The sequence below is a fragment of the Thermobia domestica genome, chromosome 10, assembly GCF_964235325.1.
Source record: "Thermobia domestica chromosome 10, izTheDome1.hap1.1, whole genome shotgun sequence".
NCBI lineage: Eukaryota > Metazoa > Arthropoda > Insecta > Zygentoma > Lepismatidae > Thermobia > Thermobia domestica.
In genome coordinates this window covers 225,533,070-225,559,113 of record NC_137463.1, presented here as the reverse complement: position 1 = coordinate 225,559,113, position 26,044 = coordinate 225,533,070, and the positions used below count along the sequence as shown (strand labels likewise).

The following is a 26,044-nucleotide window of genomic DNA, read 5'->3' as shown; positions in this document are numbered from 1 at the left end:
CATCTTAGGTAGAATAAAAAATGCTACGTCATATTCCATTCACGAAAGAGGAAAGGATGCTCTAAATGCATTTCTTATTCATTTTATCAGAAATTATATACTTTCTGTTGGGAGGGTGCTGAAAAGAGAGGGGCAAAATAAAACATCGTGCCCCTCCTACATTTTAAATTTTGTTACGTGGTTGCTCAAATTATTATCAAAGAAAGAACTTTAAACTAAGATGTCTAAGGTTACTACATTAAGGGTGGCATATTCAGGAATTATTATTATTATTATTATTATTATTATTATTATTAAGTGGAAGAAACATTTCCAGGCCAAAATCTAAAATTGAAAGAAAAATTATCATTAGTCCCAGGACCTGCCGAAAGACAGAATATTTAATATTAATATTAATATTAATATTAATATTAAATATGAATGTCTTTGGAGAACAGAAATTATGTGACACGAATCATTACATGCAGAGCTTTAAGATGAGTGGTCATTTGAGAAGGAAATACAGGATTTTTCTTTCTGTCTCTCTAACGTAAAGATTATATGCTGAAGGTAAGAAGCATCATCATTCTACAATTGTTGCTTTTTACGTAGAATATCAGTTACTTGAGTTCTCTTCCTTCCGACTACTTACCTTATGTGGTAAATTCAAAACAATTTCAATTTAAGACAAATACATTGTACAACTTTACGGTAATTAAATATATGTAGGGAAAATTAAACATTTAATATGGAAATCTGTTATCAAAATGTCCAAAAAAGTAGATAGAAGACTATCTAGTGATAAACATTGTGAAACTTTATAAAATTCTCTAAATTACAATTAACATTTGATGAAAAACATTTGTTATGCACCAGTGAGCATGTAGTGAGGAGTGAGCTCACGGAAAATAATTACGAAACTGTTTGAATACAAAAATTAAGGACATTAATGCAAGTGCGACAACAACATTTTTTCTTTCTTTTCTTTTTGGTATCGTCATGAGTTTTACACATGTGTTGCAATTTGATTCTTTCCCACATAAAAAATAAAATAACCATAGTAATAAAAATGACAATTGCACTTCTGTAGAGTTCGAACCAACTACCTCCGGCATATAGACTCATTGCTTTAACTAACTGAGCTATTTGGTTCCTTATGGAATCTGTTCTACCGTAAAGACGATTTTTCATTATGATCGTGCTACCAATTCGTCCTTTTCCATAGGCAATTTCTACTATTTGCTCCATCTATACTTTAATACTTAGCATAGATTAATACATTTGGAGTTCGCAGATAATTCACGTAATAAGACATATTAGAAATATTTCGTTAAAATTATCGTTTGTAGATTTAACCCACATTTCTCTGAATGAGATAGGTGTCGCTGCTTGGTGTTGAACTGCAGAATTCCCTCGGGTTCTTGAAAATTTCCCACTTTAGCAGAGTTGGTAATTCGAGTTATTTCGGTCGATTTAATGTTTTTTGCTTCTAATTTATTTATTTTAAGCTAATATCTAACACAAATATAAAAAAACAGGTTTGCTATTAACTTGTCCTGCTGGAGAAACCTTCCTAAATTTTCAACATATAAAGAAAACGGAGATACTTTCTATAAAACTTAAAAATAAAGAGATGCGTTATTTATTTTGCTCACAGTTGTACATTTGTATAAAGCAACATTACCAAATTCTAAGGCTTGTGTCAAAATAGTGAAAACATAGCTACTGTACTGTTGCCCTTATAAATTTAGGAGAAAAAAACAAGTATGTTAAATTTTTACGAACAGATCTCAATTTCTTATACAGAAGCTTCAAACATATATTCATCCGAATTTTTTAACCATAATTTAGTATTAAAGGGTGTAAACTTGGGAGAAGTTTAAGGACCAGAGTAGCTAGGATAGCTCACCAGGGTACAAGTTAAACGTATATCAATATTTGGAAAGGAAAGACTTCTCCGAAATTTGAGGTTACGGGAGATCATAGAATTGCGTACGAAATCATTCCTACAAGTCTCTCAAAAACTTGAACTTTTCATTGAGTTGCAGAGCCAAATGTTCACCAATTAAAATACCTACAACTGAGGAAAGTAAACAGAATATATATAGTAACTGTCAAGATAATAACTGAGATGCAAATATCAAAATATCATTTCAACCATGTTGACTGTACCAAGTAATATAGGGTTAATGTTAATTTGAACTAATATCGTGTGACTTTGAACATGATATGTGTAATCAAGTATCTCATTCTTTATGAAATGTTTCCACAGTTTACTCATTGGAAGTATAAATATAATCATGAATTGCATTAAATATTATAGCTAGAAGTTATTCAAATGAGAATTGTTTTCACTAAGATTATATCTTATAACGTTCCAGTTAGAGATTTCACACAACAGTTTCTTCACAAATGTGGCTGATTGTAGTATATTCTATATCTAGCTTGTAATATACTTTTCTCTTTTCAGCTCAGGGGATCTAGTTTTAAGGAAGCACGTGACATAGCATATTATTGGTTGAAAAGAGTAAGTTTAGCCGATAAAGATCGCAAAGTTGCTCACCAACTATCTGAAGGTATGAGAAGAAGACTACTTCTTGCTGTTGCAATGATTGCAGGATCGAAGGTAAAATAAATTTTGAGTAACAATTATACCTCTCATAAATTTATCTGCTTTCTGATACAAAAATGACTTACATGTTTGCTTCATCTCTGTTCGATGTTACACACAACGCCTCTTATCTCAAAAGCAAAAGCAAATAGAAGCGATTAGCAACATCACCCTAAAATTTATCAGCCGTTTTTCTTGTGATCGTCCCGTTTGTGACATTATCAGAAACCTGAGATCTTGGAAGCTTTGACTGATGTATAGAATAAACGAAATATAGGAAATTACATTTTAAATAGTCACCTTTAAATCACAATGCACATCAAATGTCTTGACCTGTGTCATATCATGACGAAAAATAAGTATTATATACGATATTCTTCTTTTCTCTGTTTATTTATATGTCTCACAATATAGAACATAAACAATAATAACAATTGTATAATATCATTGTTCAGATTCTACACAAATATCCTAGAATTAATCCGCTGCGGTAAATACAATTTTTAACCAGAATAAAGAATATATATATAAAGGTTACAGCTAGTCTATTTCCGTTTGATCAATTACTTGGTTGGTAGATTATCTTAACGTGTTAATCATCGATGTCTTTACTCGTGTTAGAGTATTATATGCTTTTGAACATTGCATATAACAAGATGGGACATTGAATTTTGATATTGTTATATATTTCCCCTTATTTTTCTAAAGTAAATATAGCCTACGTCATTAAAACATTCTTGGTTTTCTGAAGTATTTGAAGTGACATTTAAACGAGCATTATTACGGTAAATATTTTACAGCAGAATATAAATGTATTCATTAATTGAAAATGCACATTTCGCAACGAAAAGTCATTTTCTGCCTAGAAGCCTTTGGCATTAAGACATTTGTTCCAGCATGAAACTAATAAGTTGATACATTGTCATATAGGATAATGAGATTCTCAAAGCATTTGCGGCGAAGAACTGCTCGAAGAGGTAGAATATACGAATATACGAATATTCAGTGTGGTAGAATATACGACAACTGGTGAATGTATTTATGCAAAATGGACAACGAATTCGCCCTAGTTGTATATTTAAGACGAGCAAAAGTTTTCATAGGTACTAAGTTGTCTTCATTTTTTCTTTCTGGATAGTGGTAGATTTTGTTCCCACATCATAATTTAGCCCTTTCTCCCTGAGTCAGCGTTAACAATGTTGTAAAGTAATAGTGTCTTTCTTTGCTGTATTAAATGGTTTGCTAATAAAAACGTGAATCGCTAATTTGAGAAACGTCATACATCAATAATATCAGTAATGCCATAACTCAATAACTTTTGACCTTTCTCAACTCAGATACACTTCATGAAGCTCGATATTGCACGAACTATTAGTGTGACTTCTGACATATCACAACCTAACGACGTACCTATTAGGGTGGAGTGAAAAGAGGCCAATTTTTTTTTCGAAATTCGATTTTGGATAGGGGGAAAAAGTTGCATCATATTATAGTACTTCACCATGGAAAATTTCAATTCTCTAAAATAATTTTTAGCCGGGGCGCAATGGGCCTTAAGTTTGACAGGTTATGCAAATAAATGAAAAGAGGCCATTTTTAAAAAAATCTGAATTCGAATTTGGATATGGGGCAAAAGTTGCAAATATCGTAGTACTTTACCATGGAAAATTCAAATTCTCTAAAACATTCTTAGCCAGGGGTCAATGGGCCTTAAGTTTCGTAGATTTTGTAAACAAATACACGTTTGTTCTGTATTTGTGTAATTATTAGACAGCTCTTCGCTTGAAGTAGACTGTAATTTGAGGGTGTTAAGATTCGTTGTCGTGACGAGTTGAATTTCTAAAGCTACCGAAGTTCATATTCTATGTAACAGGCTACATCAAGCTAGAATTCACCACTAAGAGGTGGCTGCCGTCAAGTTCAATCCCACCCACCCGCCAACATTAGATTGAATGTTTCATAAGTTTCGTTCACGTCTTCCTGCAAAATACTGCGACTTTGTCTCAAAAGTAGGCATGAATTTTCTCGAGTCAATTTTGGAACGAATAAAGAAACCGCTCTCTCGTGCCCCACATACTGAAAGAAGCTTCACTAACTATTTCCACTACTCTTTGCACTACTTGCGTATGATATTTCAACTCAGGGATATCAATACATGTATTTTCTGAAGCGCAAATTTCTTGCAATTTTTCATCTGTCTCGTGAGTCAGTATTAGCGTTCTGTTACGTTACACTCATTAAAGTTTATCATTTCTGTGTAATTATTAGTCTCGAAGTTTAATACTGGCACTTCGAAGGAACGAATTTCAGAAGGTTTACACTGCTTTCTGGATTGGAATATTTTATCAGCAGCAAGGATTCGTGTAGTTGATCTGTCAACATAGCAATGAGAATGTTTTGGGATTCGCTTAGAATGCATTTCTGTAAATTACTTTATTGACTAGTCTTGTATAGTTCTTGCAAACATCGCGAAAGTGTTACGGTCAGGAACAAATGTTTAGCTCCGTATTTGACAAGAAGTTTCAGTTTGATGTTGAACCACACTGGTGCATACATTTTACTACGAACTTTGATAGAGTTTTGAGCTCCTCTGAAGGATTTGGCATTGCTCTATACACCTATAGACGCAAAAGTCTGTAAGCCACTGTTACCCAGCAAACATGCCCAAGTTTCCCAGGTTTCTTAATCTGCTAGGCTTTTATCAGTCTCATCTTATTACAGATTGGAGTATTTCACACAAGTACCTCTGATCATAACTGAGATCAGGCACATTTAGGAGTGTAGGAGGTTCTGAAGAAATCTTTTCGAAGCCCTACACTGAATTTGTTTCACAATTCACAAATGATCTACTAATAGAGCCAAAGAAAGTCTAAGGGCCAGTACTTACACCATTACACCGTCTTTTAGTAAATGACGAAGTGGCAGTTCAATGAACTGCAATAAGCATATGCACCACTGCATGGGTCTCCCGAAATGGTTTTCGAGGACTCTAATCACTTCTCCTTTTGACCAAACATTAATATTAGTGCCATCGCAACCGACAGCTACCACATCTAATAGGTCCACATTATTTTCTTGTATTTCGCAGCAGATGAAACTAGCAATATTCTTTGCAGATGCTGTTCCGGTCAAAGCATTCCGGCATAGCCGAGAAATTTGTTACCCGTTTCTACATGGAAAGAATAATGTTCTTCTCTCTTCATATCTCTGACTTCCGGACATCGTGAGCGTTTGGTCTTTCTTCCAATCAAAATAGATGGCACGAGGGTTCACTTTATTAACAGTCTCTTTAGTTCTTACACTTATACCATTTTTAACAATGAATTTTAAATTGAATTTTACTCCTCTCTTTGATTTTTACTTCTGTCAATTATGTTTTGCGACTGCTCTAGACTCACATATTAAAAATCTTCCAAAACCGCAGTAGCAATTGCTGCAATTTTTCTTCTATTTGTGCCGGTTTTCTCCTTCACTTTTGCTAATGTTGGGACGAATTTTCTCATTTGCGTGCATCCAATCTGTGCTTGCTCTCTTGTCTTCTTCAAAGGATATTTCCAACTAAAATTGATCTTCTCCAGCTTCAGTGTGCTCTTTATTGCCTTCCTATCTTGTTTCCGAAGATGACAAGTAGTCTGAAGATTCGGTAATGTAACTATAGTAGAGTATAATACTCTTTGGTTGAAAGCTTCACGGTAAGGTCGCTTTTTGGCTTTCCTTCCTTCTCTTTTCTTGAATTTCTTTATCCAAGTAATATCAATAATACCGAATATAATTTTTTACTCACCACCGAGCAACACAACTAGGCTAGTTATCGCCCGGGGCAAGAACTCGCCTTACCACCTCCCGACCAACCAAACCAAAAGGCTCCCCAATTATCCCTGATATTGGCATCAGACAGTAGTTCTATTCCATTCTTTCTTCAATTGGTAAAGCTTGATTTCAAAATTGTGGTACACATTATTAATTTTTAGTACAAGATAATACACTAAACTACTTTGTAACTGATTGACAAATAATCTGAGAGTAGCATGCTTGACACATTCCTAAAGTCTTAACGAAATAACTGCAAATCACAATGTTTTTTAATTATATCAGGATGTGGATATGTGTAGAATGAATCAACAGCCTGTTGCTTTAGAATAGAATATTTAATTATGAAAAACAATCAAGCTGTTGTTTTGAGTATACTCGAACATTTTACAAATCCCTTAAATCAATGTAAGTTAAATGGAAACACAAAAAGCTGGAACTAAAATTTAACCTTGCGGGCTCTTTTGGATGCAGAGGTTTTTATAATGTTCTCAAAACATAGCTTTGAAGATAACTTATGATCTATGGATATGAACCTAATGTTGGTGAGTCGTTGTTGCCCTCTTAAGCTTTTGAGATAATTTTTTTTATGATCTTTAGTTTGCTAAACTCCTTTCTTTGCTTTATAGTGAAAATAATTATTTGCCCAGTTTTGCGCCCCCCAATTCGGCGCCCGGGCACAAGCCCCGTTTCCCCCTAGTTACGCCACTGTCACCACCAACCAAACTATTATGCTATTAACAATACTGCCAAAAGTTCATTGTAGGATATCAGAAGACTTATTAAATAGCAAAAAGCTTTTTTTTATAGCAAACTCGCAAAATGCTTATAGTTGATCACTTTTCGTCTTATTATTCCCAAGTTTCAGGACCATTAAACCCCGGCTAAAAATAATTTTAGAGAATTAAAAATTCATGTTGTTATCTATTGACAAAGGATGCATCTTTTGCCCTCTATCCACAATACAAATTAAAATCTACATTCAGCGAAGATTTGCTACATAGTTACATAGTAAACGGAAATTGATTTGCAAAATCTCAAACTTAAAGCCCCTTGCGCCCCGGTTAAAAATTATTTTAGAGAATTGAAATTTTCTATGGTAAAGTACTATGATATGATGCAACTTTTGCCCCCTATCCAAATTCGAATTTCGAAAATTTTTTTTTCGCTCCACCCTAGTAGCTATCCTAGAAGAATCAAAGCTGCATGTGAACTCTTTTTCAGCGTATGGCTGACTTATGACGCTTCTTAAATCAGTGATTCATATAATATGTTTCTCCATGAGCAGTGTTCTGAGACTTCCGTAAAACAATCCAGCTCTTGCTTTGTCGTTGATGTTTTATGTGCTGCCATATGCTATGTTAATTTTATCGGATAGCTTCAATTTATATCAACCAATTTATTCACAGAGTTTATATTCGCCCATATAAATTATGTGCTTTGGCTATCGTAAAATATTTACTCGTACATTTACGCGATTTCCTTGGACTTTGCTTACCACTCCGTCCTTGTCACGTGATTGTTAACTAATGTTGCTCTGAGCTCAAGATATATTTCAAGTACTCTTCCCCTCTACACTATAAAAAATATCACACTAACTTTATGCATAGATTCAAACATCTCGGACAAAATATTTATTTTCATACATCTACCATTCATATATAAAAGATTTACCAGTTCAATACATAAATGAGGAATGACACGGAAAGGTTGAAATCCACAGAATTTGTCATAAAAACATTTAAAGTTGGTAAAAGTTGAGGTCTGCAGCGATTTTAGATCGATGATCTTAGAAGTACCGCGAGTGGTCATTATTACTCTTCCCCATATTAAAGTCTGCAATTAAATTGTTGACGCAGTCGAATTGAATAATTGAACTTAGTAAATGAAGGTAGAATCAGAAAATTGATCTACGTGCATTTGTCTAATCAATGGTCAAAAGAGATAAAATGACCACATGTTTTATGTATTTTTTTTGCATAATACATTTCCTACAAATCATTGCATCAGAAAATGTACCGGTGTTTAATCATAAATAGATTAAATACATTTTCTTCGTATGGCCGTGATTAAAAGGAAATGATTGTTTAAGCTGTTGATTGGACGGTATACCATAGTAATATATGTGTACTTATTTTGGGCAACGGTTCGCCTGCTATTTCTCACCTAGAGAGATATATTCTTTTGTACAGAAATTCACGGACAAACATTGGAAACGTCTTAGACCACATGGACTACAGGACTCTCTCAGTGTCTTGCAGAGAGAAAAACATCGCACTTTCAAGTGTTTTTAGGATGTACATATATGCTTTAGACTCTATTTGGATGGTTGCAATTTTAGAGTTTCCATTTCCTGATATCTAAACAGTCAATTGTCATGTGCGATAGTGCAGATATTTAACCACTACTATGCGCGACCTCTGATTTTGAACTACACAAAAAGTAGACTTACCATCAATCACACATTTGTGACAAATAGTTGGTTCTAAATTTATTTGTCACTACAATCTGGGAGATAGTTTCGAGTGTTTAAAGGATCAATAAAAGCTTCATGTTTGAAGATTCCTGAGGAACATTTTCAAATTTCACCCAACTTCTTGACGAATTGGCAGAAAGTATATTTGATCTAATTGTTGCATACGGATGATTCACAGTATAATGGATTATCAACGCATTAGATGTTGATGAGTCCTGAAATTAAAACATCTAAGACTTCAATACACCCGAAACAGAATTTTGATTCACGTGACGTTCCTTATTTACACATGGACGTATTAGGAGCGTCTTCGTGGACATAAGCCGTCCATTGGAATTGCTTGAATAAGTTATTGTCAAAAGACAATGCCAGTATGGCACTATAATATTCTTCAAAACTGCAATTAAGCGAAAGAGACCTAGCATGTTTACATCGAGTCTAATTCCAATTGACATTAAAGACAGAACTGAGAAATAAGGATAGTTTTGGTTATAAATACATTAAACATCTTTGTACAGTAGGGACCTTACATATATTGACTTTCTGCTATTATGTGCTTAGAACTCATGGATGAATAAACACTTTAAAGCAACAATGTTTCTTATGCCATTGTGAATGATGTTTTCATAAGAACATATGGATTTTTATGAATCAATGTTTCCCAACCCTGTGTAGCAGTTTTCAAATGTCTTAGTTTCAGTGGTACGTATGAAAAGACGAAGAGAGCATGTATAACTATATTACATTTATAAAGTCTTGCTTTCGTCAGCAAAGAATATATTACAAATCAATTACATCTAGTATAACGTTGTGACCGTCTGAAGAAAATTTGAATAGCTAAATTCATTTTGGAGTATGTAAAGAAAATCAAAACATGTAAGGTTTGTGTTTCAGTTGCTCTGATAGTAATTAGGCCATGTGTATTTTTGGTATTTTTGGAAATAGAATGGGCGTTAGTTCAGTATTAAATGCGTCTTATATTATGTACAACTCAAGATTTTCTAGTCAAAATATTAACTTGATTTTTTTTAATAATGGGTTCTTCCTTGATATTGTCTTCGCTTCGAAATTGTAGTTTTCACCTACTATTAATAGTTGAAATGACTCAAGAATCATATACATAACAAATGAATCAAGCAGTAGCGTAGCCAGGATGTGTGTTTGGGGGGGGGGGCAAGTGCTGTTATAGGTACATATAGAAAAATTACAAACAAAAAAATATATAAACATAAAAATATATAAAAAATTACAAACATCAAAGTACTAAAGTACATTGTCGGACCTCTTTGGGGGGGCCGGCCCCTCCGGGCCCCCCTTCCCTACGCCACTGGAATCAAGTATAAATGGGTGTTCATAGCATAAGCGAATTAAGTATGAATATCAAAGTTGACAAAAAGGAAAGTATGGTGTAAAAATGCATTGTTAGTTATGTACAAAATCAGAAATGGATTTTTCATACACTGAAATGAGCTTTTGTAAACATCTTAAAAGTGAAATATTTCCAAAATGACTTACGAGTGGACTTGATTCACTTATCCGCTGAAATCACTATTTGTTTACATAATGTTCGTTAGAAACAAACTATTATATTTATTTCCAAATTTTAACCTCTTTTCTGACGGCTGTCGCGAATACGCGACATATTACTTATGCGTGGTTCCACGAGCCGATGCATGGCGGGGCCGCAGATGCCGTTTGTCGAATATGGGACGTACCGGTCAACTCATTCTTGCTTCGTACACCATCTAGAGCCGATTTTTTGTACTTTGGTGAGTAGGAGGGGTTTGGAGGTATCAGGAAAGGAGTGTTTTTGCTTTTGCTGTTTCCATGTTTTGCTCTACTGCAAACAGATAACTGTTTGTAACCAAAAAAAAAAAAACTTTCTAACACTTATGAATATCCAATGGTTGCAGAGAGGTTACTCGAAATATTACAATAATGTAGTATGTCGCTTTTTCGCGACCGTCAGCGGTAATGACTTACATTGTTAGAATACTTAATTGAATATTTTTTCGAGCTATTTTATATAATCCGGCGTTAAGGGATTAAGTACTAGAGGATTTTGTTTCTAAGTTTCTAGTACTAAGTTTTTGTTTCACAGCAACACTTATTCACAAATTTAATTTGTAGCACAAGTTTGCTTCAATTGCCTTGCATAGAATAAGTGTTTAGTATTGTACACTGTGAATGAATTTCATAATAAGGTATATGTATAATAATTTCGAAGTTTAAAGTAATATAGCTGATTACGTTTATGTTACTATTTCGTAGCTAATTATACTTGATGAGCCTTCATCTGGACTGGATCCTGAAATCAGACGTAGCATGTGGGACATACTGTTGGTAAGGCTAAATGTTATTTCTTTAGCATTTGAAACATGCACACAGAAACAAGTATTGGTACACAAGTACACACAAGTCAATGTGTATATATATATATATATATATATATATATATATATATATATATATATATATATATGTGTGTGTGTGTGTGTGTGTGTCTGTGTGTGTGTGTGCAAAGTCTTGTTGAAAACATTTTGGACACCCACCGTGATTTAGACCCCTATCTTGTGAAAATCGTATATAGAAAACTCCTATACTTTGGTACTAAATAAAGACCATAAGTCGTGAAAGAAAATTATCATTTTTAGATTTAATGTGCTGGCACAAGTGCAGGCTTTTTCAGAGATTAATGTTGAGTGTTTTTAAAAGAAGACTGTTTATATCTATCACTGTATGAGTGTATGTATGTATATATATATATATATATATATATATATATATATATATATATATATATATATATATATTTCACTATTCTCTGAAAAATCACAAAATACTAAAATATAACCAAGAAACAAACCTAGTTATCGGTCCTTGATCTGTCTAAATTTCAGGTTAATTGATTATATAATATTGTGTCATGCAGACGAAGATGTGTGTGGTGAAGATAACTGAAATAAAATATTTGAGTGTTAAGTAAGTTCAAACGCCAGTGACTATTCACAACATAACTACTATAAATGTTATGGTTGAATACTAAATAAAAAAGCTTATAAATAATATATATATATATATATATATATATATATATATATATATATATATATATATATATATATATATATATATATATATATATATATATCTTATAATATAAATAGAATACTAAATACTAAATAAAAAGCTAATAAAAAACTAAGAAACAATTCTCCGCTTCCGATGTATAGACACTAGTCACATTTGTCTAAGTTTACAGAAGAGCAATTCTATGGCGTTCTTCATCTCTGCACATTAATGGACTTGGTTCTTTCCTTCCCTCGTCTAACTCCCTTAGTAATAAGTGTAGGACGTAGGGTTGTATACCTCTAGGTGGGGTCTAATAAAGGAAATATAGGTTCATAAAAATGAATTTTGACAAAAATGGACATGGTGCCCTATACCTCCGAGGGAGAGAATTATAAAAGGCAATAAACACTACGTACAGTACGAGTTTTTTAAACTTAAGGCAACAAAATATCTGAGGAAATGGCCATCAGGCGAAAGAAATGTTTCAAGTAGAAAAGGTATTATTTTTCATGGAGGAAAATCAGCTATGGTAAAATTAGCCAACCTCCGTCTATCTGGGGCAGGGTGGGAAACAAATTTGAAAGTTGAAATAAAGTTTTAATAATTTCATTGAGCATTTTAGAATTATATGGAGGAAATAAGAAAAGATATTCAAAATATTTTTTGTTCCAATAAATAGTGGTGTAATAAGTTAAAACTAGTGTCACTAAGGGTACTCCAATTGAAAGCTTCCACGTTTCATTACAGAATATGTATGTAAAATATAGTTTTAATTTTCTGTGTAAACTTTTTCACAACTCATGATTTGTGGCATCGAACACCTCTACGTATTTGGCGTAAATACAGATAATTCAACCTAGCTAATGCAAGTAAGTTTAGCGTGCGAGAGTGATCGTAGCTGTTTCTCAAGCATTTTATAGAGTGAAAATCTCTAAGGTTTAGGTCTACGATTTACTTTAGAGTTCATTCGATGTTATTTTTATATTGTTTTCATTAAATGAGAAAAATGTAAACCCTTTTTGAATCAATAAATGTGTTTATTAGTTGCTTTTGAAATGCATTTTTTCCTCCATTTGTACTATACTGACATCACATTGAATTCTATTCGTGGACGTTAAACTTAAAGAATTCATTTCATTTTTCACAATCAATTCTACATTTTTATTATATTTTTTTAATTGTTTCACTTGTTTTGAACTGTATTTATGTTCTACGTTATTGAACTGATTTTGCCTTGTTTCATGTATACAATCTATACAATATATCTATTAAAATGCTATAATTTCAATTAAAACGCTTTTTTTAAGGTTGCGGGAATAGGGTTAACTTCATAATTCTTTATTCATTAATTTATTTTATAGGAGCGAAGAGACCTCTTCTCAAAGCCATTAGAGGGTTACGCCCTCTCTTTGGCATAAATTCTTAAAGGATTTCTATTGATGATAAGATAAATGAAAATGGGCTAAGTGCAGAAAGTATGAACATAAGAATTAGTAATCATGTAATAAGTCACAATTTATGTTGAAGAATAATATAAAGTTGAGTTCAGATATATGATTCAGGTGCTAAAGTGCTAATAGTAATTCGAATACATAATAAAAAGAATAAAGAACAATGATGATTATGATGAATGAGTCGAAGTGCTAACACGCCACAAACAGAGTTTAATTAGTGAAACAGATGCAGGGTTAAATCTTCTGTCTCGGGGCGACTCAGGACTAATGAACACATGGGGAAGCCCTTGTAAATCGTGAGAATCTAGTGCTCAGATGGAAAAAGATGCGGAATATGATGATCTATGACATATATATCATATATTTCCCTTTCAGCCACGGGAAGGTGTTCGTGTTTCACATTTAGAGATACGAAAATATTTAGAGGTGAGTGTTTGTATCGATAGGCTGCGTCGGTAAGAGCATCGGAGTGGAGAATGTCCAAGAATAGTGGATGGCCTATTTGGATACGAGAGCTGATGTATCTCAGGCGAAGTTGTGCGAGATGCTCGGTGATCTTTGGAAAGTCTATATATTCATATGTGAGCCACGTTGGATATAGAAGCTTAATTAGATACGCCAGTCGAATAGCATGTCGTTCCAGTAAGCTGAATTTTTCATACAAAGAAACAGAAGCATTGCAGCAAGCGGTATGCCCAAAAGTAAGGATCGGACGGAGGAATGCTTTATATGTATGAAGCAAACATCGGCTTTTAATCCCCAAGATGCTCCTGTGAGACGTCGCAAAAGATTTAATCTCAGATTGGCCTTGTCCGTTAGCTTTTTCAAGTGAGCATTCCAGCTGAGCTTCGAATCTAAAACCAAGCCTAGATAGGTAGAATTGGTGGAAGGGGGTACATGATACCCATCAACAGTTAGTTGTAGGAGAGTTGGTTTTCTACGGACTTTGGAACGATTCTTAGGCGGTAGAAATACGAGAGTTTGCATTTTCTCGGAATTGATCGTTAGTTGCCATTTTTTGTTCCACTTGACGAAATTATCGATTGTTGTTTCTAAAGCAATGTTAAGCTGATTTGCAGTTTTACCGAGAGCAAGAAAATCTGTGTAGCCAGCATATTGAAAAGTAACGACATTGCGTGGTACAGAAGGGATATCGGAAGCATACAGTATATATAATAAAGAACTGAGAGCTGATTCTTGGGGTACTCCAGTAACAGGGAAAATCGGCCAGGAGAGTGCTGTACCAACTGTAACATAAACAATGCGATTTGAAATAAAAGAATATATTAGTCCTTGATAGCATACATGAAGATTAAAAGACTGCAATTTTATAATGCGGCTATTATGCCAAACCTTATAGAATGTGTTGTATAAATCCATGAGAATGAGACAGGATGGAAGAGCTTTGTTATATTGATTAGTAATTATTGAGCTGAGACAAAGTAGCTGGTCGTTTATGAGAAACCATTGCAAAATCCCGCTTGATGAATAAGTAGCAAAGAAGTGGCGTGAAGGTGCTTATGGAGTCGACACACGAGATTTTTTTCCAGTATCTTACTGAAAACTGAGGAGAGTTGGATGAGTCTGTAAGAAGCTACTGAATGTACAGGTTTATTCGGTTTATGGATCATGCAGATTTTGGAGACTTTCCAATCGGAGGTGTAAAACCCCGTTCTGAGGATGAAATTATATATTGTGACGAGGAGCAACAAAAGAGATGGCGGGCCTTCTTTGATATATCGGTAAGATTTCGTATCGATTCCAGGTGCTGTATTCCTTTTCCGTTTTAGACCAGAGTGCAGTTCATCGACAGTGATGGACGAAGTAAGAGAATGATCTAGGTCAATGATATGCCCCGTAGAAGGTTGTAAGTCAGGAAGACTAGAGTTATCTGTCCATTCACACTTTTGGAAACAGGGGGCCGCGGTGGCTCAGTGGTAGAGCCTCTGGTAGAGCCATTAGCGTTCACTTCTGGTGCTTGGGGTCCTGGGTTCGATCCCAGCCCCCGCCAAATGAACTTTGTGGTGGACAAACACCGTGTGCGTGGGTTTTCTCGGGGTTCTCCCGTTTCCTCCCACTTTCTTCATTCCACCATTTCATTCATTACTCATCATCACCGTCTCCTTTAGCCTAACCGGCATAACCGTGGGACGTAAAACTCAAAGATTTCATTTCATTTCACTTTTGGAAACAGCTATATGCGTAAAAGCGCATTGTAACTGAGTAGCAAATGCGTTTGCTTTGTCTGCGTCAGAGAAGAGAGGAGTGCCATAGGCTATTAGAGAATAGGTGATTTTAGTGCTTTTGCCAACAAGCTGGTGAAACCGCTTCCAATAGCGAGAAGGATGTGTTTCTACGGATAAGTTGTTACAACCTTTTATCCAATTTCGACGTTTATACGCAACAAGATAATTACGCGCCACTCTTTGCCATTAGCGATGTAGGCGTAAATATGCATCGTTCCTAGTTTTATAATATTCTCGAAGATGTCGGCGAGCTTGCTGTATGAGTGGAACATATGTCGGCGGTAATTTCGGTTTGTGCGGATGCAATTGTTCGGTTTTAATATGGTGCTTAGCACTAGTTTGTATTGTCATAGTAATAGTTGTAAGTCAGGAAGCTAACTCGGTTTCATTAGCTGGAGACGTTTCATGGTGAAGTACGCACTCAAGCTCTTGCCGGAAAAGAGGCCAATTTGCTTTATCATATAGGAACATAACGAGGTGCGATCTCTTGGCTTGGTCGTTGTCCTCGAATTAGTGTTATTTTCACTGGATGGTGATCGCTCCCAATTGAGTCTCGAGCTTCAAGGTCTGGTGTGCGAAGGAATGACATGAAGATGGGGTACGTGATTGTCAGTTAAATACTGTTGAAAAGCTGCTTTTTCACGATCACTACGACTATGAATATTAATGTCCACCATGATAATAACATTTCGATAATTATTAGCAATGTATCCGAAATACTCTAGCGGGATAGGTTGTCGTGGTCGAATATAGATCGTCCTAAAATTGATGACTATGGAAGGAAAGTATATAGAGCAAAGAGGAATTCCGCTAAAGTTCTAAAAGCTGGCAGGTGATACGATCGAACTAGATACTTAGGAAAAAAGGCTATTGCTACTCAACCTTGCGCACGAGGCAGGTGATAATGATAGTCATGACGTTCTAGTTGATAGCCAGGAATGCGGGCTACCACGCTCGGTTTTAAAGCAGTTTCATTAAGCGCAAAGACACTGATATGTTCTCCATCAACATTGCTTTTAATAACAGTTTATACTGTGAAAAGCATCGAATGTTGACAAATAAGAAAGTAACCTCCATAATGAAAATACTATGCAGGTTGTACTAAATAGCAGATCCCAGAGGTCCAATATGAAAATAGACATAGTTGTTAGAATATGTTGCATGTAGACTTATATGGAAGATGGAGTTTGCAGCAGAAATGATGAGGTGAAGAATATTGGCTCGCTGAAAGGGAAGTATATTTTGAAACACCAGGCTGATGTAGCAGAGAAAGTCTTCTACGGTTAGTTGTGGTAAGATGGATTAGTTTGGTTGAGTTGTCGTGTCAGTCGTTTCTAGTGGTACTCTTAGCTCCGGATGCTCGGGAGTTGGCTCTGGTTTAGCTTTAAAACGATAACTGTACGTTGAGTGAAGCCCACTGCCACAGGTTTTACACTTGGATGGTCCTTTTATGTTTGGACATGCTTTGGTTTCATGTAGACCCGAGTAGTATCCGCACTTAGATGGATTAGAGCAATTTGATGTAGTGTGGTCATTGTACACCTGATATTTTTCGCGGCGTATATTTAAAGGTCCCTGAATTTTAGAAGGTTCGACACGATGTATTTTCTTATAAATTGGTGCATCGAATCATAACAGATAATCAATAGGCTACTGTTGCTTAGAAAGCACCCGGACCATATAGGTCGGACCATTATTATTTCGAATACGAATGCATTTTTGAAATGAAACCCCCTTCTGTTTTAGCTCCTCTTAGATTTCTGCATCGGTAAGTTCAGGGGAAACACCCTTAATAACAACCGATAGAAATTGTGGTTTGCGAGGTGATGGAGGTTGTTTCTGCCGTTTATCTGTTAATTTTGTAGGTTTGGCACTCTTACCGAAAATTTTGTAGGAGGCTTTGTTGCGAATAGTGATTGTAAACTTTGTATCCTTCGATTTCAGAATGTAACTGTTTCAATTGGGAACCTTTTGGACGAGAGCATCCTGTACCCGTGGAACGTATTTCATGATTTGTAGAAAAATCATTTTAGGGTTGATGAACTTTGTATCGTAGCCTGTAAGAATGGAATGATAAAGAGGATCAGAAATTGACTGTGCAACCGTAGTACCTTGACGGCCTGTAACAGTATTGCTACTCTGTTGATTGACTTAAATGTACATAGATTCCATTGGAGATTGTGACCGTATGCGTTTTGCGGACTGTATTCAATCATTTGATTCATGTCTCTCTCTAGATGTAGACGACATTGATTGACTTCCCCAAGAAAAAGTGCCGAGTGCGATTAGAAGGTACAATGGGTGCCGTTTGTGCAAGTGCAGAGCTTTGGTTTGCAAGCAATGTAGCAGGTAATCCGGATCCTAGAGGCCCTGAAGACCGAAGCCCAAATGAAAGTGACGTAAAAGATGATGAAATAAGATGAAGTTCAAAAAGCAAGTGCCCTCCAAAGATGACAACTTCCGTCAATTCGCTAAGTGTTGTATGTGTGATTTGCTCCCAAATGCGTAAAACAACACTTGATCCTTGCTGGCACACTAACTAGCACAAGAAAGGTTAGGCTCCTTGATTCAATATGAAAATTAAAATGCCTCAGCTCCAACCTCTAGCTTTTAATTTCAAATCTTTGATTTACTGTTATTTCTAATTTCACGTTTAAAAAATACAAATATTTTAAACAATGTGCACTTTTAATAAATTATTTAAATAGATCTTTTCAACAAGGTTCATTTTTTAAAAATTTTTTTTCTTCAAAGCCTTTGTATTTTAATAAGCCTTCTTCAAAATCAATGCAAATGAATTGTGCTGCCATCTTGGGAGTTCTTTTCAACTATAAAATTGTGCGCGTTTATATGTTTGTGGCCAATCTTTTCGACAATGAGATCTCGGAAACTACAGGCTCTATAACGATGACGTCTTCACTCATCGATTGGAAATTTTGTGTAGATTGTCCAGTTCTAATTGGATATTTAAAAAAAACATGGCCATTATTTCTTTATTACATTTTTACGGGTACACTGGAAGAGTTGAATTTAAAAAAAACTAAAGCATCACATGCCATGCATTATACATTCCAACACCATATTGTTGTACATAGGGGTTGTATATATCTCAGGCGGTTGTTTTATGGCCAAATAATAATGAAAAAGAAAGGATAACCATTTCTCCAGTCTAAGATGAATCTTTATTTTTGGAGTGTCTTGCCCACTGAACATAACATATAACTGATATTGTAATTAATTGTGTATGTAATGTATTTGCTTATTACATACTGCATGCAAGAAGAAAGAAAACACTGGTCATATTTGAATTAGAAACTCTAACCGGAAGTATGCTCAAATCTTGCAAACCGTGAGAGATATTGAGAAAAAATAATCGAAAAATCTCTCCTATATGACACCCCTTGCCGTTGTTTTAAAATCAAGATGTCTTTTAATTGTGTTTGTAAAGGAACATGCACAGATGTTGTAAGGAATGAGTAGGAGATTTATGCTCATATGCGAATGATGCGCTGTGTAGAGAGCGCAGATTCAGCTAGTCTATATATTAAAATGCTAGGTTTATATGTTGTGGCCAATCCTTTCGATAGTGAGTTCTCGGAAACCAGTGGCTCTAGAAAATGCCGTTTACACTGATCTATTCCAAATTTTATGTAGATTGTTCAGTTTTAATTAAATATTCAAAAAGGTCCATTATTTCTTTATTACCTTTTCAGGGGTACACTGGTAGTGTTGAAATTTTATGAAAGTAAAGCATCATATCCTACGAGAATATATTTCAACAGCACACATTTGTATACGGGGTTAGTAATCTCTCTGGCGTTTGTTTCATTGCCAATTGATAATGAAAAACGAAGGATAACAATTTCTCCAGTCTAAGATGAATCTCTATTGTTTCCAGTGTTTTGCCCAATGAACGCATTATATATTACTGAATCACTGACATTTTAAGTAATTGTGTGTGTAATGTATTTGCTTATTACATACTGCATGGAAGGAGAAAGAAAACACAGATCATACATGAATTAGAAACTCCAATCAGAAGTAGGTTCAAATCTCGCAAATGATGCAAGATATTGAAAAAATAGTCAAAAATATCCCCCTTTATGGTGCCCCTTGCCGAATTTTATCAAGACATCTCTCACTTGTATCTGTAAAGTGGCATGTATATATGTTGTGAGGAATGACAAGAATATTCATGCTCATATGTGAATGTTGCGCTGCGTAGAGAGCACAGGTTCAAGTAGTGCTTCCCACACGATGCTTCGTAGCCAACAACGATTACCACTGCAGATTGCACCCAATTACACTATCACGTTTGAATTGTCATACTTCACGCCGAATTCAGAACCACCTTTCTTGCCACCTTTCAAGAACCAAGAAAACATTCAAGACAAAAGTTGATACTGTTTATCGCCGATTTATTCTAGATTGAAACGTGGGAGCTCCCATTAAAGAAAAACGTAAGAGAAAATAATTTCCGCTTATTAAAGTTCCATTTAACACGAAACGGAAAATGTTATAAATAGAATATTGTTATTTTCCCCTAGAGTCCGAATCTGCAATAGAAAGTGGAATTTCGGTTTAAGCTTTTAAATTTGCCCTTATCTCATCTTAGGGATGAGAGGTGCTAATCTTATCGCAGGTGAATTTTTACCTTCGAAAGATAATTTTATATCCTACAGTTTTTCGTGCGATACTAAAGATATTTTGTAGTCTTAAGTTTAAGAACTCATGTGTATACTATCTGTTTGATCGTAGCCCATGTACAAGAATTTGTGATAAATTATTCTTTATATAAAAGAAACTGGAATACCAGATTTTTAGTGCAAGCCCTATTTCAAGTCTCTAGCGCATAATAACACCACATGTGAAAATCATCAGTGTGTCTTTTACAAAGTTTGAGCGCAGCCCATATTTTAATATTTTCGTATGCTATCCTCATGGTCATTGTCTCCAATCCGTATCTATCTTATAATGATTGTAGTGGAGTAATAGTGTAAAACGCTACGTCACGATTTTTCTTCGGAATTGAAACCGGAAAGTAAAAATGAGATTTATAATGCGGTAATAAGGTGAAAAGGTAGCAGTACTGATTTTAAATTTAATTAGAGCTGTTTCCTTTAAAATCAGGACTTTGTTAGCAATGTTCTTTATACATATCTGAAATAGTATTAATTTGCAATCTGGAGATATGTCACATCTGGACCAAAGACTAAGAGTTGAACCAGTATTAATTAATACTGGTAAACTACTTGAATTTACTTTAGTATTGAGTAATAATATATTATCTTCTGTCCCCAATTTGACGTGTTGTCGGCGATCGTTGTAGGTTGCCTGAGTATAAAAATTGTCGTCCATACCACTCAAAATTTCCGCTACTGTTTGTCCTTTCTGAATGTGATGGTCTTCTTTGTTTTCTGATAGTGGTGGTTTTTGTATGGCCCGTGGTGACTATTCTGGATTGGCCCGCGAGGCTTGACTTTGGCCTCCAAGCCCACCTACGCGTTTCCCTGGTTGGAATTTTTAGGGTTATTCCAACACGAAGACACACCGTGGTTTTTCTTATAGCAAATTGCGCACACAGATATTTAATCGCCTTTTTAAAGTTTTTATTTTGACTCTCAGTCATTTCCTTTGCTATTATTCTTTGCGCTTTAGTTCACTAGTTTAGTACGGTCAGCAAGAAGAGGTCGTGAGGGTGGGTTTTGATTTTGCTGGGGATGCGGATTTGAAACTTCATGTTGAGTGAAAGTTGACTGTACAGGGAAAATTTTCTGCAATGGAGGTGCAGAATGTAACGATTGTGAGTAATGAGGTGCAGGTTGAGTGTGGTGTGCAGTAGAAATGGGCTGTTGCGTATAGGTTGGTTTTACAAACTAGGATTCGTGTTATTAAATTCATTTAAAGGAAAATGTTGAAAGACGGTTAGGTTGGCCGATTAAAGAATGAATTGCCTGTGACAATGATACATAGTTCCTCTTCTGGATGAGGTCCTAAGCATTTTCTAAATCATGGAGACGATCCTGCAACTGCTGTACGAAATCTTCTTTAATATTGAGTCTTCTGTAAGGAACTTCCTCTCTAATCCTAATGAGAGGAAATGAATTTTCTCTTTCTTCCTCCGAAGCCGCGTACATTAGTTGTCTAATGATCCTTAATTTTCTTTTAAAAATATACGTTAACTCGTTCACTTTCGCTTTCCTGAATTTGCCCTAATTCTGCCGTGTAGGCCGCTATATTTCGGAGAGATAATGAAAATAATTTGTAGTTGAGTTGGTCCTTAACGAAGTTATTAAATTGACTTTCGTTTTGTAGTTGTAATATAAAATTGAGGTAAACATCCTGCAAATACAACGGTAGAGTTTCTTTCTTCTTTTCGGGAGACCATGCCTAGAGTAACACTAAATGTCCGAATAACATAAAAAATCGATCTGGTGTCTGTACTGTGACATGAGTATCTAGTTGGATGGGGAATATTAATTGGTATTCCGGAGCCTGCTTCTGTCATACAATTTTTGTTCTCTATGTATATACCTTTTCCTGATCGAGTTGTCGGCATAAATATATGCCAGCCTAAATAAAATCAATTTACTGTTGAGAGTGTTATGGGAGTGCTACAACAGCACGCATACTGTCTTTATATAATCCTGTCTTCGTATCACCAACACTAATACCCTGCACTTTATATCAGTAAAAGAAGCTTCTAAGTTCGTTTCCGTTACTAAAATAGTTCCTGTAGGAAAGTCCTTTAAGAATTAAGGTCGGATAGACGCCGACGCTTCCACCATGTAAAATTCTCTCTGTCCTATAGGGTAGACGAAAATAATGTACACGGGATATTGGACTTTTCCATCACCTTTTTATTACAAAAGATTCTCTCGAATACATGTACCTTACAATAAACAAAGTTTCCTCTAATATGTATGTGAAAGGAACCCAATGACCAGGCGTTTTAAGGCTTTGATGGTAAGGTTACTCTGAATGACCGTGCGTCTTAGAGATGGAATGAAGTTGTTGGTTAAGTGCCTCTCAATTGACTGGGCGCCTTAGAGAGTGAAGGGAACTCAATGATCAGGCATCTTAGAGCTTGTAGGAAAGGTACCTCTCATTTGGCCAGGCGTCGCTGAGAAGGGTAAGGAGTTCCCAATGGCCAGGCGCCTTAGGGCTTTTGGTAGTTTAATCACCGAGAGAGATTGATACTTCTTGAGTTTATTTTTCTAGCCGGAGCTAGCTACCTGCTCGAGGGTAAACCTCTATGCGGAGGTGTGTGGGAGCATAATAGGATGAAATAGGCGTAGTTATAGCCCATCTATGGGATAGTGTTATACTTAGTTAGGAGGGGTAAAAGGTGAAGAAAAAATAGGAAAGCGGTAAGATAAGTATAGAGAGGAAAATTTTATATCTTTATTTATTTCAAGTAATGTCAACTGGAACATTGTGATTTTTAGATCACAATCATGAGGTGAAGATGAAAAGGCGAAATATGACGTTGTGACGTGCAACACTCAATACACCATTGACTTATGTTAGCTGACTGATGCAGATTAATCGTCTCGCTTGGTGGCTGCTCCAAGCATTGATGAAAGTCAAGGGAAAGCCCGGATCAGTAACAGACTTATTACAATGCGAATGATGTACAGATGACGGTCTTCAATTCGTATGCTAAGGGAAAATAGTTCTGATCAGGTGGTAGAGAGTAGTGGTAGGTCGTGAATAAACGAGGTACGGTGTATGTATAATAGGAACTGAAATAGGGTAGTTTTGTGGGCGCTCATAGTTTTTATAAGGAACGGATGGCGTTCATGCAGGTATTTATCGATATATTTGAGACGGAGAGATTTGAGATGAAAAATAATATGTGGAAAAGGCGTTCTTTCTACAATTTGTATGTCGGACTGGAAATTTTATCCTGTATGCAATGCGGAGTGCATGGTGTTCCAAGATCTTGAGTTTGTTGTAGAAGGAAAGAGGTGCAGCGATCCAAGCCAGATTAGCACATGCTCAAGCTGGACGCAAAAAGACCTTATGAGTACCTTATTTAGCACAGTTATGGAACTGAGACCCAAGTAATACCTGTGATACTAAATACCCCTAATACCCCGTTTTAATAAATTCAGGCGGTTTGAAACTTTGGCAATGATGTCTTGTAAGGTGGTTTTCAAGTGAGATGTAAGTCTAAGCTGATGCCTAGGTATTTGCGGATTTTCTGATTTGAAGACAGGTATTATCGACTGCGAGGCGCAGTAGGTTGAAGTATCGATGGACTTTTTGGGCGGCTAATCTTGAGGCGCCACTTTTCACCCAGTTAACGAAGGAATCTATGGCGGACTGCATTGAAATATTAAGTTGGTAAACAGTTTTGCTGAGTGCTAAGAAGGTGGTGTCATCTTCATATTGAAAGACATGAACATGCGGAGGCAACGCTGGTGAGTCGGCTACATATATAGATGTTAAAGCAGAGGGAGGAATAAAGATCCTTGGGGTACACCAGAGGAAAGGAATATAGGATGCGAGAATGTGTTATTAATAGAAACGTATTTAAGGCGACAGTACAAAAAGTCATAGATGAATCGGATATAAGTGAGAGGAATGCGGAAGTTCAAAAGTTTATACATGAATCCGGCGTGGCATACTTTATCAAATGCTTTCTCCAAATCAAATAAAGTAAGAAGAGGAAGTCGTGATGTATTATAATGATTGGTGATGTGGTTGAGGAGACGTAATAATTGATCGTTAATGCTATAGTTTGGACGGACACGTGCTTCTGCATGTGGTAAAAGTTTGTGAGTGAGATGGACGTGCAGACGTTGACGAAGATTTTTTTCAAGAATGTTACTGAATACAGATGTTATTTAAATAGGGAGATATGAAGAGACACTCTCGGCGGGCTTATTCGTTTTAAGAAACATCAAGTTCTTAGGCGTCTTCCATTGGGATGGTATAAATCCAGAGCGGAGGATACTTCTTGAGGTGTTCTCTCCTGTTTTATACCGTAATATTGTTGACTGCTGGCCCATGCGTCACAAGTCAAATATTGGCGATGATGGACGATGTCTTCTTCGTTCCTGTCGTGTGTAGTGTGTTTCTTTACTACAAGTATGTGTAGTAGACACATGAATACAGCATAGTATGAGACATGTGGAACCTTACGCTATGCAGAAATTTTGCATTTGCTATCTTTTAGTTTTTCACAGAGCTAGTTTATACTTTAATAGATTTTGAACACAGATAGAGCGTAAAGATGTTCATTGAATACCTAACAGTACATTTATTGGAAATGTGACAATCCTTGGTAACAGCTAAGACCGTAATTAAACCAGTTGAGAATGCTTCCAGAGAATTGCTACAACGATCTTAAAGGAATTAATTTTTCTTATCAACTTGTACGGGCTTTATACTAATTATTCTATGTACTTTATTATTATATGCAGTAAGTTCTAGTAATATATCTATCCATTTATAATTTTCTTGAATATAAAATTTTTTCCACATGTTTTGCTTAAGAGTTGTTTTAAAACGTTCTACGATATTTTGTTTACCAAGATACATGCTCAAAATCGAGGGCTAAAAATTGAAAAATTCGCAAAATATCATCTCTCTGTGACTTACGGTAACTTATACGTTCCCGACATACGGCTCTTAAACCATCTGAAATTCCATACGTTTTTGACCAATATCTGGGGCATGGTGGTCAGTGGTCATCGGTTACTATTTAATATCGAAATATTCACCATCCTCTTAGGTGTTGATCAACACACATATCATGTCATTATGAGTCACGGTTCCCGAGGTATAACTCCTTAAATATCCCGAAATGGGAACCTTTTTGGCCAAAATCTCGGGAACGGTAACAGTGACGCGAAAAGTTCTATGACGTATTTAACCCATTTGAACCCGTTGTTCCAAAATTGGAACATTTTTTACTTTACTTTTATTTTTCATATTACGTGAATAAAGGTAACAATTTTTGTATGGACCTCTTAATTTGGCACCAATGGTTTAGCAAGTGACGTATCTTTGTCTTGAATTGGCGGGAACGATGTGTACTGTCCATATTAGTTGCGTTTATTAAGAACAAATTATGGCGTTTCAAAGGAGGTAAGTGAATTTTATGTTCGTTTATGAATTTTCTACCTATATAATACTATTTGGGTAGGAGAAGTATCAAGTTTTCAGTGCATGTGAAATGCAACAATTGATTATGATTGTTATTAATAAAAGCGTTTTATAATTTTGAATGTTCCAATATTGGAACAGCGGGCTCGAACGGGCACGTGAAGTTTGCATTTTGTTTGTTCCATTATTGGAACAACGGGCGTAAATGTACCCATAAAGTTATGGAATATGGCAATTTTATTGCATGAATTAGTAATTGTTTCGTACATTTTATGAGCGT

At 35.6% G+C, this 26,044-nt stretch overlaps 1 protein-coding gene across 2 annotated transcripts in view; it reads left to right on the top strand.

Annotated features, from left to right (window-relative positions):
- The window catches only part of LOC145663017 (phospholipid-transporting ATPase ABCA3-like), a 373,059-nt gene that overhangs the window by 153,403 nt on the left and 193,612 nt on the right, over positions 1-26,044 (top strand). For both annotated transcript variants that reach the window (XM_081729148.1, XM_081729149.1), the window contains 2 exons: positions 2,450-2,605; positions 11,148-11,219. In XM_081729148.1, the coding sequence (XP_081585274.1) occupies positions 2,450-2,605; positions 11,148-11,219 (228 nt within the window). The remainder of the gene's footprint in view (positions 1-2,449; positions 2,606-11,147; positions 11,220-26,044) is intronic.